At 49.1% G+C, this 14,597-nt stretch overlaps 1 protein-coding gene across 1 annotated transcript in view; it reads left to right on the forward strand.

The window, feature by feature from the left end:
• Positions 1–2,251, forward strand: part of LOC132569094 (uncharacterized protein K02A2.6-like) — a gene marked incomplete at its 3' end in the record, with an annotated part of 42,796 nt that extends 40,545 nt beyond the window's left edge. Inside the window, 2 exon segments of the mRNA XM_060235275.1 lie at positions 1,545–1,695; positions 1,698–2,251. Coding sequence (XP_060091258.1) covers positions 1,545–1,695; positions 1,698–2,251 — 705 coding nt within the window.
• Between the last annotated feature and the right edge of the window lie 12,346 nt (positions 2,252–14,597).

Raw genomic sequence — 14,597 nt, forward strand, 5'->3', positions numbered from 1 at the left:
TGGGGAGCTACAAGGGGCCGCCCATCACCCTACCGATGGACCCCATGGTCCGGCCCATACGGCTCAAAGCGAGGCGCGTCCCGTTTGCCCTAAAGCCGAAAATTGAGGCAGAACTGGATCGCCTCACGGCCCAGGGCGTCTTGGAGCCTGTAACTTATGCGGCTTGGGAGACCCCCATTGTAACGCCAGTGAAACCGAACGGGGACGTAAGGATCTGCGCTGACTACAAGTGCACGATCAACAAAGCGCTCCAGGATAACCCGTATCCAGTCCCCGTAGTCAGCCATGTACTATCGACACTCGCAGGGGCACGGGTTTTTGGCACGCTGGACTTAGCACAGGCATACCAGCAACTGCCAGTCGACGCTAAGACAGCAGAAGCGCAGACGATCGTGACCCACAGGGGGGCGTTTAGAGTTAAACGATTGCAGTTCGGGGTGAGCGTGGCTCCGGGAATTTTCCAAAGCATAATGGACTCTCTCCTTAAAGGAATTCCCGGAGTGCAACCCTTCTTCGATGATGTTTTAATCGCCGCCCCGAACGAAGAAGAGTTCAAAGGCCGCCTGCGAGAGGTCCTCCGGAGGTTCCAAGCGGCGGGGTTGAAAGTGAAGAAGGAAAAATGTCTGTTGGGGGTTCCGCGGGTGGAGTTCCTGGGATTCGCCGTGGACGCGGCTGGAATTCACCCGACTAAGGACAAGACTAGGGCCATTGTGCAGGCCCCCGCTCCCAAAAGCAAAGCGGAGCTACAAAGTTTTTTGGGTTTGCTGAATTTTTATCACTCGTTCCTGCCCCACAAGGCCGCCGTGGCGGAACCGTTACACCGTTTGCTTGATAAACAAGCCCCGTGGGTCTGGGGGAAGCGCCAAGCCGCGGCGTTCCAGGCAGTCAAGGACCTATTGGTCTCGAACGCGGTTTTGCACCACTATGATGAAACCCTGCCACTGATCCTGGCTTGCGACGCCTCCCCCTACGGGGTGGGAGCGGTCTTGGGGCACCAACTCCCGGACGGGAGGGAAGTGCCAGTAGCATACTATTCACGGACCCTATCCCCAGCGGAGCGGAACTACGCTCAAATCGATAAGGAGGCCCTGGCGATCGTGGCGGGGGTGCACAAGTTCAACGACTACCTCTACGGTAGGCGTTTCACCATTGCCACTGACCACAAGCCGCTCCTGGGCCTCCTAGCTTCAGACCGTCAGACCCCCCAAATCCTATCCCAGAGGGTCCTGAGGTGGAACCAGTTCCTGAACTCCTACACGTATGAACTGGTACACCGCCCGGGCAAAGCCATGGGACACGCCGATGCCCTCAGCCGCCTGCCGCTCCCCATAACAGAACCCGATCCCGCCCCCGCACACGGGGTAATGCTCATTGAATCTCTCCCTGAGCGCCCACTGCACGCGGCAGAGGTAGCCCGGGCGACAGGGAGGGACCGCATCCTGGCACGGGTCAGGGACTGGGTGGGGAGGGGGTGGCCGGCAGGCAAAGTGGAAGAAGTGTTCAGACTGTTCGCGTCCAGGAAGGACGAGCTATCGACACACAAGGGGTGCGTGCTTTGGGGCAGCCGGGTGGTGGTTCCCCCCCCCTTGCGCAAACAGGTACTGGAAGACCTCCACGAGACCCACCCGGGCATCGTGAGGATGAAAGCCCTGGCCCGTAGTTATGTGTGGTGGCCGGGCATGGATGAGGAAATTGAGGGGGGGTGAGGAGGTGCCAACCCTGCCAAGAATCCCGGCCCGATCCCCCGTCAGCCCCGGTCCACAGATGGGAGTCTAACAGGCGGCCATGGTCCCGCCTCCACTTAGATTTTGCCGGCCCGTATCAGGGCCAGATCTTTTTTATACTTGTGGATGCCTACACAAAATGGTTAGAGGTGATTCCGGTAGCCTCAACCTCCACGGCGGCAGCCGTCCGAGCACTCAGGAAGGTCCTATGCACGCACGGGATCCCAGACACCCTGGTGACGGATAACGGAACGGCCTTCACCTCCCGGGAATTCCGGGAGTTCACGGAGAGGTACCTCATACGACACATAAGGTCCGCACCATTCCATCCGGCAACCAACGGCCAGGCGGAGCGGATGGTGCGGACCACCAAGGAAGCACTGGGGAGAATAGTACATGGGGATTGGGACCACCGCCTCTCAGCCTTCCTGTTCCACAACAGGATCACCCCAAACCCTATAACGGGATCCAGCCCCGCGGAACTGCTCATGGGGAGGAAACTGACAACCCGTCTAGACAGGCTGCACCCAGACCGGGCCCCCGAGGTCCGCGGGTCCCCAGAGGTCCGGGAGGCAGTGCGGGGGTTCTTTCCGGGTGACCCTGTATACGCGAAGAACTTCGCAAGCGGCCCCGATTGGGTCGCGGGGAGAGTCCTTAGGGTGACAGGTTCCAGGTCATACGAGGTGACCACCGAGGGGGGCCAGGTACTAAGACGGCACATAGATCAGCTGCGCCGCCGCACCCTACCCGAAGAAATGGAGGAGGCAGGGAATAGGGAACAGCTAGCAACAGAAGCGCCGGAGGGGGCCCCGCCAATACAGGAACTACCTACTTATGATGCCCCCAGAGACACCGAATCAGAGCCGGAGCCAGAAGCAGACCCCAGCGTCCCACAACCAAGAGCAGCATCGCCCACACCAGAACCAGACCCAGCTCCACGAGCGACCCCGAGGAGATCGACACGGGAACGGAGAGCACCAGCATACCTCCGGGACTATGTGGTCTGAACTAGGGGGGGAGGAGTGTAGAGTATCGGACTCTACACACGCGCCGCGCGTCCTCGGGCGACCAGGCACAGCGCGGGGAAAGTCATGGCCAATCAATGTCAAGCGCGGGAAGTTTAACTGGCCAGGATTGGGCTGGCCAGCGGGGGGGTTGTTCCGGGGTGTTTGTATATATTGGCGGACCCGGCCGCGTGTTCCCCAGTTCCGTAATGTACTAGCGAATAAAGCCTGAAGTCTTCACCACGTCTCGTCTCCCAGTACATTACAGTGTGTGTGCCTTTAAAGTTGAGCAGGAAGTACATCATGGGGAAGGGTCAGCAGCAGACATCGTCAGAGCACAGTTCCTTCATTTGTTTTGCTTTCATTTCAGAGCAAGTAAGTGTCTGTGTAAAAGAGAGCAGCGTAGCCCCTGCACTTTTCAGACCTCGCTGCGGAGGCACCAGAGACAGTTAAGTGTGTGTGTGTCAGAGAGAAAGAGAGAGAGAGAGAGAGAGAGAGAGAGAGAGAAAGAAAGCATGCACATAAGTCTGTCAATAAGAGGGTGTGTATCTCTGTACTTGTTTTGCATTGTTTTCAGAGTCTTTGTATAGAAGAAGAAGAAGATATTGGATTTATATCCCGCCTTCCACTCCAAAAAGTCTCAGAGCGGCTCACAATCTCCTTTACCTTCCTCCCCCACAACAGACACCCTGTGAGGTGGGTGGGGCTGAGAGGGCTATCACAGCAGCTGCTCTTTCAAGGACAACCTCTGCCAGAGCTATGGCTGACCCAAGGCCATGCCAGCAGGTGCAAGTGGAGGAGTGGAATCAAACCTGGTTCTCCCAGATAAGAGTCTGCACACTTAACCACTACACCAAACTGACTGTGTTTGGAATCTGTTTGTGTAGGGTTGCCAATCCCCAGGTGGGGGCAGGGGATCCTCTGGTTTGGAGGCCCTCCACCCGCTTCAGGATCATCAGAAAGTGGGGGCAAGGGAGGGAAATGGCTACTGGGAACTCTATTATTCCCTGTGGAGACTTATTCCCATAGGAAATAATGGAGAATTGATCTGCTGGTATCTGGGGCTTGGGGGAGCTGTTTTTTGAGGCAGAGGCACCAAATTTGCAGCATAGCATTCAGTACCTCTCCCCAAAATAACCCCCAAGTTTCAAAAAGATTGGACAAGGGGGTCCAATTCCAAAAGAAGGTGCCCCATCCTTCATTATTTCCTATGGAAGGAAGGCATTTAAAAAGGTTGGCGATCCCTTTAAATATGATGGCCAGAACTCCTTTGGAGTTCAATTATGCTTGTCACACCCTTGCTCCTGGCTCTGCCCCAATATCTCCTGACTCTACCTCTAAAGTCTCCTGGCTTCACCCCCGAAGTCCTCATATATTTCTTGAATTGGACTTGGCAACCCTAAGCCAATTCCACAAACTTTGTGTGAAATTCGGCAGCCATCTCTCTCTCTCTCTCTCTTTTAGGAATCACCTAAGAGAACAAACCTGCTTTTTGACTCTGGAACAGCCTGGATGCCAGTGGAACAGCCCGGATGCCAGATTCAGCGGGAGCTCACAGTTTCTGAACCTTTCTGAGAGTTCCACCTCCTCAGGCCATAGCTATGAAGGGGCATGTGAGGGCACAGCCCCCTGATTGCTAGGCAGGACCCCCTGACTTGGGGCACCTAACCAGCCTCCAGTGCCTCAGCTGCATCCTTCTCCATTCTGCAGTCATCATACACCGTTGCTTCTGCTTGCTTAGGGGACGTGATCATACACAGTTGCTTCTGCCTGCTTAGGGGTCAGAAGAATTCTCTGACCCCTCAGCAAGCAGAACAACGGGGCACTGAACTTAAGAGCCCAGGACTGAAACTTAAGCTCCCTGTTGCTTTTGCTTGCTTAGGGGCTGGAAGAAATCTCTGACCCCTCAGCCAGCAGAAACAACAGGACATCAGAACATCAGAACAACAGGACTTTCAGTGCCCAGAACTGAAAGTTAAGCTCAAAGTTGCTTCTGCTTGCTTAGGGGCTGGAAGAAATCTCTGACCCCTCAGCAAGCAGAAACAACGGAGCACTTTCAGTGCCCAAGACTGAAAGTTAAGCTCCATATTGCTTCTGTTGGTATAAGGAGTCCTCCTTTACACAGCCTGACAGGTGCAACGTGCCAGCAGGAGATCTATCTGACAGGTCAGGTCAGAGTGGCCTTGTCAGCAAGCCGGTTCTGGCTGGTTAAGGACAAGGGGAAAGTACCTGCTGGAGTTAGCAAGATTATGGACTGCCTTGATTGGCTGATGTAAATATATAAGGACTGCATTACCTGTGTATAGTTCTCTCACTGGAGAGGTGAATGCTGGCGGAGCACTTTGTCACTGAGATCCATGTTTGTCACTGCACCAGTTACTTTGTATATAGCTTGTAAATACACTGTTTTAATACTAGGTGCAGGTGTCTGGCTCACTTCCTTACCGGAGCTCACTATTGTACATATCTCAGTTCCTCACTCTGCACACACACGCACCGATAGCTTCTGCTTGCTTAGGGGCTGGAAGAAATCTCTGACCCCTCAGCAAGCAGAAACAATGGAGCACTTTCAGTGCCCAGGACTGATTTATTTGTTTTATTTATTTATTTGATGGACTTATATCCCGCCCTTCTCACCGAAGTGTCTCAGGGCGGCTCACAACACAATGATTCATACAGTTCCATTTAAAACATTTACAGATACAATAAAAGCATAGTTAATAAAACAAAATAAAATAAAGCCAGCGGTCTATAAGAGCATTTTGTTCCATCCAAAGATGTTCCATCCAAAGTATCAGTTAGGTGTTATAGGCCTGCCGGAAGAGGGCTGTCTTGCAGGCCCTGCGGAACTGCCCTAGGTCCCGCAGGGCCCGCACCTCCTCCGGCAGCTGGTTCCACCAGTAAGGTGCCGCTGTTGAGAAGGCCCGATCCCTGGTGGATTTTAGGCGGGCCTCCTTTGGCCCAGGGACTACCAGCAGATTTTGTGAGCCGGAACGTAGTACTCTCTGGGGAACGTGTGGGGAGAGACGGTCCCTAAGGTAGGCAGGTCCTAGGCCATACAGGGCTTTAAAGGTAATGACCAACACCTTGTACTGGACTCGGAATGTTACTGGCAGCCAGTGCAGATCCCGGAGCCCCGGCCGAATGTGCTCCCATCTTGGGAGCCCTAATAGCAGCCGGGCAGCAGCGTTCTGCACCAACTGCAGTTTCCGGGTCCGGCACAAGGGTAGCCCCATGTAGAGGGCATTACAGTAGTCCAGCCTCGAGGTGACCGTAGCATGAATCACTGTTGCTAGGTCGTCGCGCTCCAGGAAGGGGGCCAACTGTCTCGCCCGCCTAAGGTGAAAAAAAGCGGACTTGGCAGTGGCTGCTATCTGAGCCTCCATCGTCAGAGAAGGCTCCAACAGCACCCCCAGGCTCTTGACCCTGCCCGACGCTGTCAATGGCGCGCCGTCAAAAACTGGCAGGGGGATTTCCCTTTCCGGGCCGCAGCGACCCAAGCAAAGGACCTCTGTCTTCGCCGGGTTCAGCTTCAGCCCGCTCAGCCTAAGCCACCTAGCCACTGCCTGTAACGCCCGGTCCAGATTTTCTGGGACGCAGGCGGGCCGGCCGTCCATAAGCAGATAGAGCTGGGTGTCGTCCGCATATTGATGACAACCCAGCCCATACCTTCGGGCAATCTGGGCAAGGGGGCGCATATAGATGTTGAATAACATCGGGGAAAGTACCGCCCCTTGAGGCACGCCACAGTCAAGCGTGTGCCTCTGGGACAGTTCCTCCCCAATCGCCACCCTTTGTCCCCGACCATCAAGGAAAGTGGAAAGCCATTGCAAGGCCAGCCCCTGAATCCCAGCGTCGGCAAGGCGGCGCGCCAGAAGCCGATGGTCGACCGTATCGAACGCTGCCGATAGGTCCAACAGCATCAGCACCGCTGAGCCGCCTTGATCCAGATGCCGCTGAAGGTCATCCACCAGGGCGACCAGCACCGTCTCCGTCCCATGGCCCGGGCGGAAGCCAGATTGGTAGGGGTCAAGGACAGAAGCATCCTCCAGGAAACTCTGTAGCTGCAACGCCACTGCCCTCTCAATAAGTTTGCCCAAAAAGGGCAAATTCGAGACTGGCCGATAGTGTGCCAATTCGGCCGGATCTAATGTTGTTTTCTTCAAGAGGGGACGGACCACCGCCTCCTTAAGCGCTGATGGAAAATGCCCCTCCAGTAGGGATCTGTTTATGATATCCCGTATAGGATATCTTAGCTCCCTCTGGCAGGTCTTAATAAGCCAAGAGGGGCATGGGTCCAATTTACAAGTTGTCGGGCGTGCAGATAGGAGGATCCTGTCAACTTCTTCCAGGCTGAGCGCACTGAAGCCGTCCAGTACACAGTCCGAAGACAGGCACGGAGCCTCAGGTTCGCTAACTGTATCTAATATGACAGGGGAGTCGGAACGGAGCGATGCGATTTTATCCGCAAAAAAATTCGCAAAAGCCTCACAGCCAATTTCCAATTCATTAGCGTTTGGTCTGCCCTGTGGCAGTGTTGTAAGGGTCCGAATTGTGTTGAACAGTTGTGCCGGGCGCGAAATTGCGGACGCAATCTCCGCCGCAAAGTATGTTTTCTTTGCGGCCTTGACTGCCATCTCATAGGACTTCATAAACTCTCTATAAGATGTTCGAGTCGCTTCGTCTCGAGTACGCCGCCATTGCCTCTCTAGTCGTCTGAGTCCCCGTTTCAACCGCCGCAACTCCTGGTTATACCAGGGTGTCGGCCTTGAACGAGGGCGCAGAGGACGCCTAGGTGCGATCTCGTCGATGGCCCCAGCGAGCCTGTTATTCCAGGACTCCACCAGGTCATCGAGGGAATCGCCAGGGGGGCAGGGATCCCGCAGAGCCGTCAGGAACCGTTCCGGGTCCATCAGGCTCCGCGGGCGAGCTAAAATAAGCTCGCCGCCCAAACGGGTTTGGGGTGGGACGTCCACACGAGCCTTGAGGGCATAGTGATCCGACCATGGCACTGCTATAGAAGCAAGATCGTTCACTAAGACTCCCGACGCGAAGATCAAGTCTAACATGTGACCTGCCTGGTGAGTGGGTGTCGTAACTACTTGGGAGAGTCCTAGTGTCGCCATGGAAGACACTAGGTCCATCGCCTGATTGGAGGCCACGTCATCGGCATGAACATTGAAGTCACCCAGGATCAAAAGCCTCGGGTGCTCCAATGCCCATCCTGCTGCGGCCTCCATCAGGGATAGTAAGGCGCTGGCCGGTGCGTTAGGCGGTCGGTACACCAGCCAGATCGCCAACCCCTGAAAGTTAAGCTCCATGTTGCTTCTGCTTGCTTAAGGACTGGAAGAAATCTCTGACCCCTCAGCAAGCTGAAACAACGGGGCACTTTCAGCGCCCAGAACTGAAAGTTAAGCTCCACCTTGGGCTGACATTGGGCTAGAGGGCGCCTGCAAGAAGAAGCTGTTCTGGCCCTCAAGTGGGGCGGTGGGGGCAGGGGGCGGATGGCTCCATTGCAGACAGGGCAAGGTGAGGTAGGCTGGCGCACACAAGTGGAGGTCCCGACTATCGTCCGGGGCTGGGGATCAGTGGAGAGGTGATGTTTACCTGCAGGGGTTTTCTGGCCTGGTCTCGTTGGCTACACGAGCGAGGGTGGGAGCTGCGCTTGAGCAGCCTCGGCTCGCCCTCCAACAGGAAGAAATCCAAATTGGAGATCTTGTAGCCCCAGAAGTCAGTTGTGACTTGGTGGCGCCTTCCACCCCCCACCTTGTCCCGCCGGGCTTGCCTAGCTGGATCATGCTACAGGTAAGGGCAGGAGACAATGCGGCATGTATATAAACCTCTGAGTGGCTCCCCACCAGAGCTGCTGGAAGAGGGGTGGAAAGGGATCACCTAGGGGCAGCTGTGGGGATGGGGGAGTCTGTATGGCAGCAAGCTGGCAGCTTTTCTCCTCAGCGGTGGTAGGAGAGAAGGCCATGGAGGTTTGGGCCACTATGTGCCCCCTGAAAAAAAATCAGGCCCCCTCAATTCTTCAAATCCTGGCTACGGGGCTGCACCTCCTCCTTCCCACCTTGTCCATTGAATAGTAGGTGCAGCTGCATAACAATCCTGGATGAGCTCCACCACCTATTTTGCTACAAAATGACCTCTGGCAAGGCCCATTTTTAAAAACCTCCAGTAGCTATTGAGACATGCATAGAGTTTTGAACATCTGACTGGAGATTGTTCTGCAGTAGCTACAAACATTTTGTGCCCACATTTAATTATGGTTGCAATTGTGAACACATTCTTATATAAAATGATTTCATTTTGTCAGCTATATGCATAGTACCACAGCAATATTGTTAAGATTTCTCCTTTCTGATTCATTAAGGTTATGTGTGTGTATAAGACAAGGGGAGCCATGGAGGCCCAGCAAACTGAAAGATATGCCAGGCCTAGCATTGAACCTAGTAAGTCAATGGGATAACTGGCAATCAGTAGTGACATTTTTTTAAAAACCTTAAAATATTTGGCTACAATGGCAGGTTCTCTGGAGAGGCAGCATAAAATATTCTAAATAAATAATATTGCCATTGCTGCTTGTGCTGAACAATTTTAGCAGTGTTGCTTATGCAATATGCTGCTTATGGTAAATGTTGATGAGCTGATAATAATTAAGATGTAGCTACAAAATGCTGTTCACAGGTGCACACCTTAAAAAGGATCTAAAGTTCTTTAAACAAAATATGTAAAAGAAAAATCAGTTTAATGAAATAATAAAAGAGCATTTATTTATAAGGTCCATTATGACAAACAAATAAAAACATAAATAATAACATCACATTTTAAAAATCATTAAAACCAACAAAAACACATCATTAAAACAATTTAAACAAGAGTTAAAATACATTCCGCAAATAAAATTTACAGAAGGCATTGCAGATGGGCCAAGGTTGGAGAGATATAGTTGCTACAACCCAGACTGAATTTCCAGATGATCTCACCCAGCAGTTTCATATAGATGTTACAGCATAAGGAACAAGATTTTTTTTTTTCCACATATGCCAGGCCTGCCAGCTGGCTTCTTATTTGTCTGGATAAGACCTCGCCACATTGATCCATGCAACACCCACCTCCAGATAGGACTACTGCAATTTGCTCTATGTAGAGCTACTTCTGAAAATGCTTCAGAAACTGCAGGTCGTCCAGAATAAAGCTGCTAGGTTGTTGACTGGAACATCATGGACAGCTCAAAGTATTCCAATTCTGCATCAACTGCACTGGCTACCAATTAGTCTCTGGATCCAAGTCAAGGTGTTGATGTAAACCTGTAAAGTCCTTAATGGTCTGCGATCTTCATACCTATATGGATCTGTGAGCTGAGTTCGATCCCCGGTGGAAGCTGGGTTTTCAGGTAGCTGGCTCGAGGTTGACTCAGCCTTCCATCCTTCTGAGGTCTGTAAAATGAGTACCCAGCTTGCTGGGGGGAAAGTGTAGATGATTGGGGAAGGCAATGGCAAACCACCCCATAAAAAAATCTGCCGTGAAAACGTTGTGAAAGCAACGTCACCCCAGAATCGGAAATGACTGCTTCTTGCACAGGGGACCTTTCCTTTCCTATTATAGCCCCCTGTGCTCCCTTCAGTCATCAACTAGGAGCCTCTTGTAGGTGCCTGGCTCCGTGATTGCTTGGCTAGCTGTCACTGTGGGAAGGGCCTTCTAAGTTGTTGCCCCAACCCTGTGGGCATGCACTCTTAGATGACACCCATACCCTGCTGGATTTGCTTAGTTTCTACAGGACATGCAAAACTGAATTATTTTGGCTGGCCTTTAGAGGATATCCACATATTTGTTATCTGTTTGTATGTTCTTTTTTACCTTATTGGTTTCAATGTAAGTCACCATGAGACTCTTTGGGTGAATGGTATGTAAAAAAAAAAAAAAAAAGGCCAAAGGGCTGAGTTAAATTATGGAGAGTTAAGACAAATACAGGAAAAAAATAGTAAAAGTACAAGTTACTTAGCTTTTCTTATGACATGTGTTTTAAGACATACTGTAAAAAAGATTAGATTGCAGGCCTTGATGTATTTTCTTTGAATCTAGGAATAGCCAAAAAATTAAGAGCCAGGCAGATTGTTTACATGACTTGTGAATGTGACAACACCAATCCCCTCTCACAGTACAATTGCCAGCCCCATGCCTGGAATCCCCAGAAGATTTTTGGGGATGGGACATGGAGAAAAGAATATTGCAATACATTGACATAACTTCTAGTTAGAACCCCGACATCACTGACACTCTAAAATTTTCCCCGCTATGGTAAAAGCATAGTTTTCAGGAAGATTTCTCAAGTATCACCAATGCCACTTATAGGCTCCAGCCAAAAGTGACATCAACCTGTTGCTGATGTCCTCCCCCCCACTCTCCCCACTACTTGATTGGCACCAGTGGCAACAAGGGAGCAGTGGCAGGAGTTTGCTCACCAATAGTAGGCAAACAGTGGTGCTACCACATAGTCATAATAAAAACGCAACACTGTTGATATTGTCTCCTCTGCTAAGTCCTGTTGTATATGCAATGCCCCTTCTGAAAAATTTCACAACAGAAGGAAGTGAATACTGAGGTCTCAAAATTAAGGTCTATTGGAAGCTATCAATTATTTAAAGCTACTATTTAGTTTGGATATTCTTTGGTTTCCATGCCAAACCTAATTAGCTTTATGCGCATATTCATCTTGGAATACGGAATAAATCATGGATCTCTTCAATTTCTGGAGCTCTGACCATTATTTTTTCACTATATTCGCAAAGCTCAAACAACGACATTGCTGATGGTGTTGAATGTATATTGTCTACTTGCCTGTCATAATCAGATATGCTCACAGAAGGCTTAATTGCTTTGAACCCACAGGGGATTTTTATTGTACCTGTATGTCTGCTTTCATACTGATTGGAGACCAGAAGCAGCAAAACATCAATGCTAAGGAGATTCCATAACATTTTGCAATAGCTCTCTTGCTAAATAACTGCTTAGAACTCAGAAAAACTTCAATAAATAACAGTTTTATTGTCATACTTCGAAAATATTAAAAGCAATTGGCTCCACAGGCTTATATAGACTTCACTGCTGAGTAGGCAGAGTACCAAACATCCCAAAATGATTAGATTGGTGACTGGCCAGATAAATTGAACCCCCCCCCCCTTTTAGTATTTATAGATGTTTCCCTTTTGTAATATTTACCTGGGCAAGAGACTGCTGAAGAAACCTGCCACGAAGGAATGTTTCACATAGAAGAAGATGATTTTGGATTTATATCCCACCCTATACTCTGAATTTCAGAGCGGTCACAATCTCCTCTACCTCCCCTCCCCTATCTTGTATGAAAGCTATGGATGACCCAAGGCGATCTCAGCAGGTGCAAGTGGAGGAGTGGGGAATCAAACCCGGTTCTCCCAGATAAGAGTCCGTGCACTTAACCACTACACCAAACTGGCTCTCTATTATTCCACAATAATTTTTACTCATGGTCTGTACTTGCTTGCAGTTTTTAAAATATTTATGTTGCATGACAGCTGTAATACTGTCTGCTATCCAACTTCAACATTTAATTTTTATCAGTCTTTTGTGTATGTTGTCTTGTGCCTAGCACTGTTATACCAGCACCCCTATAGTAGGAAGGGACAGCTAAAGCCACCCCCCCTTCACTTTTATTCACAGATAAGAGATGCCAAAAGGTCAGAAAAAGTAGTAGAATGGGCCATGCTCTGAGTCTCCAAAAATTATTTTTTTTTAAAAAAAAATAGTTAATATTTAAGGTAAGAAAGTTCATCTTAAAAAGAAAGTTCATCTTAAAAGCAAACACCTTGATTAGTCGAGATCTTTTCAGATTCCAAACACAAGAAATGGCTGGTGAAATAGAAATAATAATAATAATAATAAACTTTTATTTATACCCCGCCCTCCCCACCCAGGCAGGCTCAGGGCGGCTAACAAGACATGGTAAAACCATGATACAATAAAACAGTATATAATATAATTAATAATTTAACAATAAAACCAATAAAACAGTATGACATTATGGTACAATCAAATTATGTATAAGATGGCTCGGTGTTATTGATATTATCAGAAGTTCCGTCTTAAAAAGCTAGCTGGAAGAGGGCAGTTTTGCAGGCCCTACGGAACTGGTTAAGATCCTGTAGGCCCGCACCTCTTCCGGCAGTTGATTCCACCATTGGGAGGCCTTTGTAGAGAACGCCTGTTCTCTGGTAGTTTTTAATTTGGTTTCTTTTGGCCCAGGGATTTCCAAAAGATTTTTGAGCTTGATCGCAGTGCTCTCTGGGGAACATATGGAGAGAGGTGGTCCCTAAGGTAGGCGGGTCCTCAACCATATTAGGCTTTAAAGGTAATGACCAGCACCTTGTAACGAACCTGGTAAAGAATTGGCAGCCAGTGCAACTCCCGCAGCCCAGACTGCACATGTTCCCACCGAGGCAGTCCCAATAGCAGCCTGGCTGCTGCATTTTGCACTAGCTGCAGTTTCCGGGTTTGATAACACAGCTGGTAAACAAATATATGATTGAGAAGGACAAAATTTATGAAGTTCCAAGTCTAAGATCATCGTTTAATAAATCTAAAGTTATATATTTCATCAGATAGAAATAAGTCATCTACTGAGATCCCTATATGTTTAAGCTTAGGCATAATTCCATCCAACCAAACTGCAAGTTAAGTAGGATATCCAGCTCAGCTCTAGAATAAATTCTGAGCCAGAATTTAAAAGTTATGCTCCAAGCCTTCATTTCTATCAAGGACTGACCCATTTCTGAACAGATTACAAAGTATGGAATACATTTGGGCACTCCCAAAATTTTGCCTAAGAAATGCAGCCTGGATATTCTCTACTTTCTGTTTAAACTTTCTCTACTTTCTGTTTTCCTTCTCAATCATATATTTGTTTACCAGCTGTGTTAGGTCTTGGTTACCAACTGAGGAAAATGTCCCACTATGTATATGATCTTGAGATTCCCCAACAACGCAGGACTTTTATGTTGATTAGGATGAATGTATTCTCTTCCACTGTTCTTCATGGAAGATACCATCAGGTTCCTTACTGCGAGAGATTTTGCCCCTGTGGGACGGGCTCTCCTAATTCAATCCAGCATAATATTTGATTGTCAATTGTATGTAAGTTTATGCAAGAATCTGTTTGATCTGTTTCCCCCCAGTGGAGCAATTATTATTATTATTGTTGTTGCTGCTGCTGCTGTTATTTTTGTTTCTGTTTAAAAGCATTAATCCATACAGAGATACCATAGAAAATTTGTGAAAGTGTTTTGGCATTAAAAACACTGATTGTTGCAGGAACACACTGTTTACCCCTCTTAAAGTAAAATTGTTAGATTTGGGAAGAGGAGCATCTAGTCAAATTTATTGTTCTATCTCAATGTATTGCCCATTTAAGATTATAATGAAAAGTTACACACTTGGGAGGTGATGTTTGGCCTGCATGAGTTCTCAGAAGAAATCTCAGAGCTTTTGGGTGTGGCTCGGAAAATGAAACCCATCCAGAAACTCTGGTGCAGAACTACTAGACAATGATGGAAGTGGTGTTTTCCAGCCTTGGAAACACTAATATGGACTCTCCAAAGCTTGACAGGCACTGCTTCCTGCCAATGACCTATGGGACTCAGATCTGTGTAAGTATAGGAAGAGCATGCATTCTCTTTGTTGGTGTTGTGGTTTTGGACAGAAAATGTGTACTTGCAACACAAGTACAAGATAAAGAACTTTGCTGCTGGGTGTGGGGGATTGCTTAGCTAGCTTATCCAATCAGGGTAGCTAGCTAGCTTATCCAATCAGAATTCCCCACAAAAAGTGGAAAATT

This window comes from Heteronotia binoei, chromosome 3 (assembly GCF_032191835.1).
Source record: "Heteronotia binoei isolate CCM8104 ecotype False Entrance Well chromosome 3, APGP_CSIRO_Hbin_v1, whole genome shotgun sequence".
Lineage (NCBI taxonomy): Eukaryota > Metazoa > Chordata > Lepidosauria > Squamata > Gekkonidae > Heteronotia > Heteronotia binoei.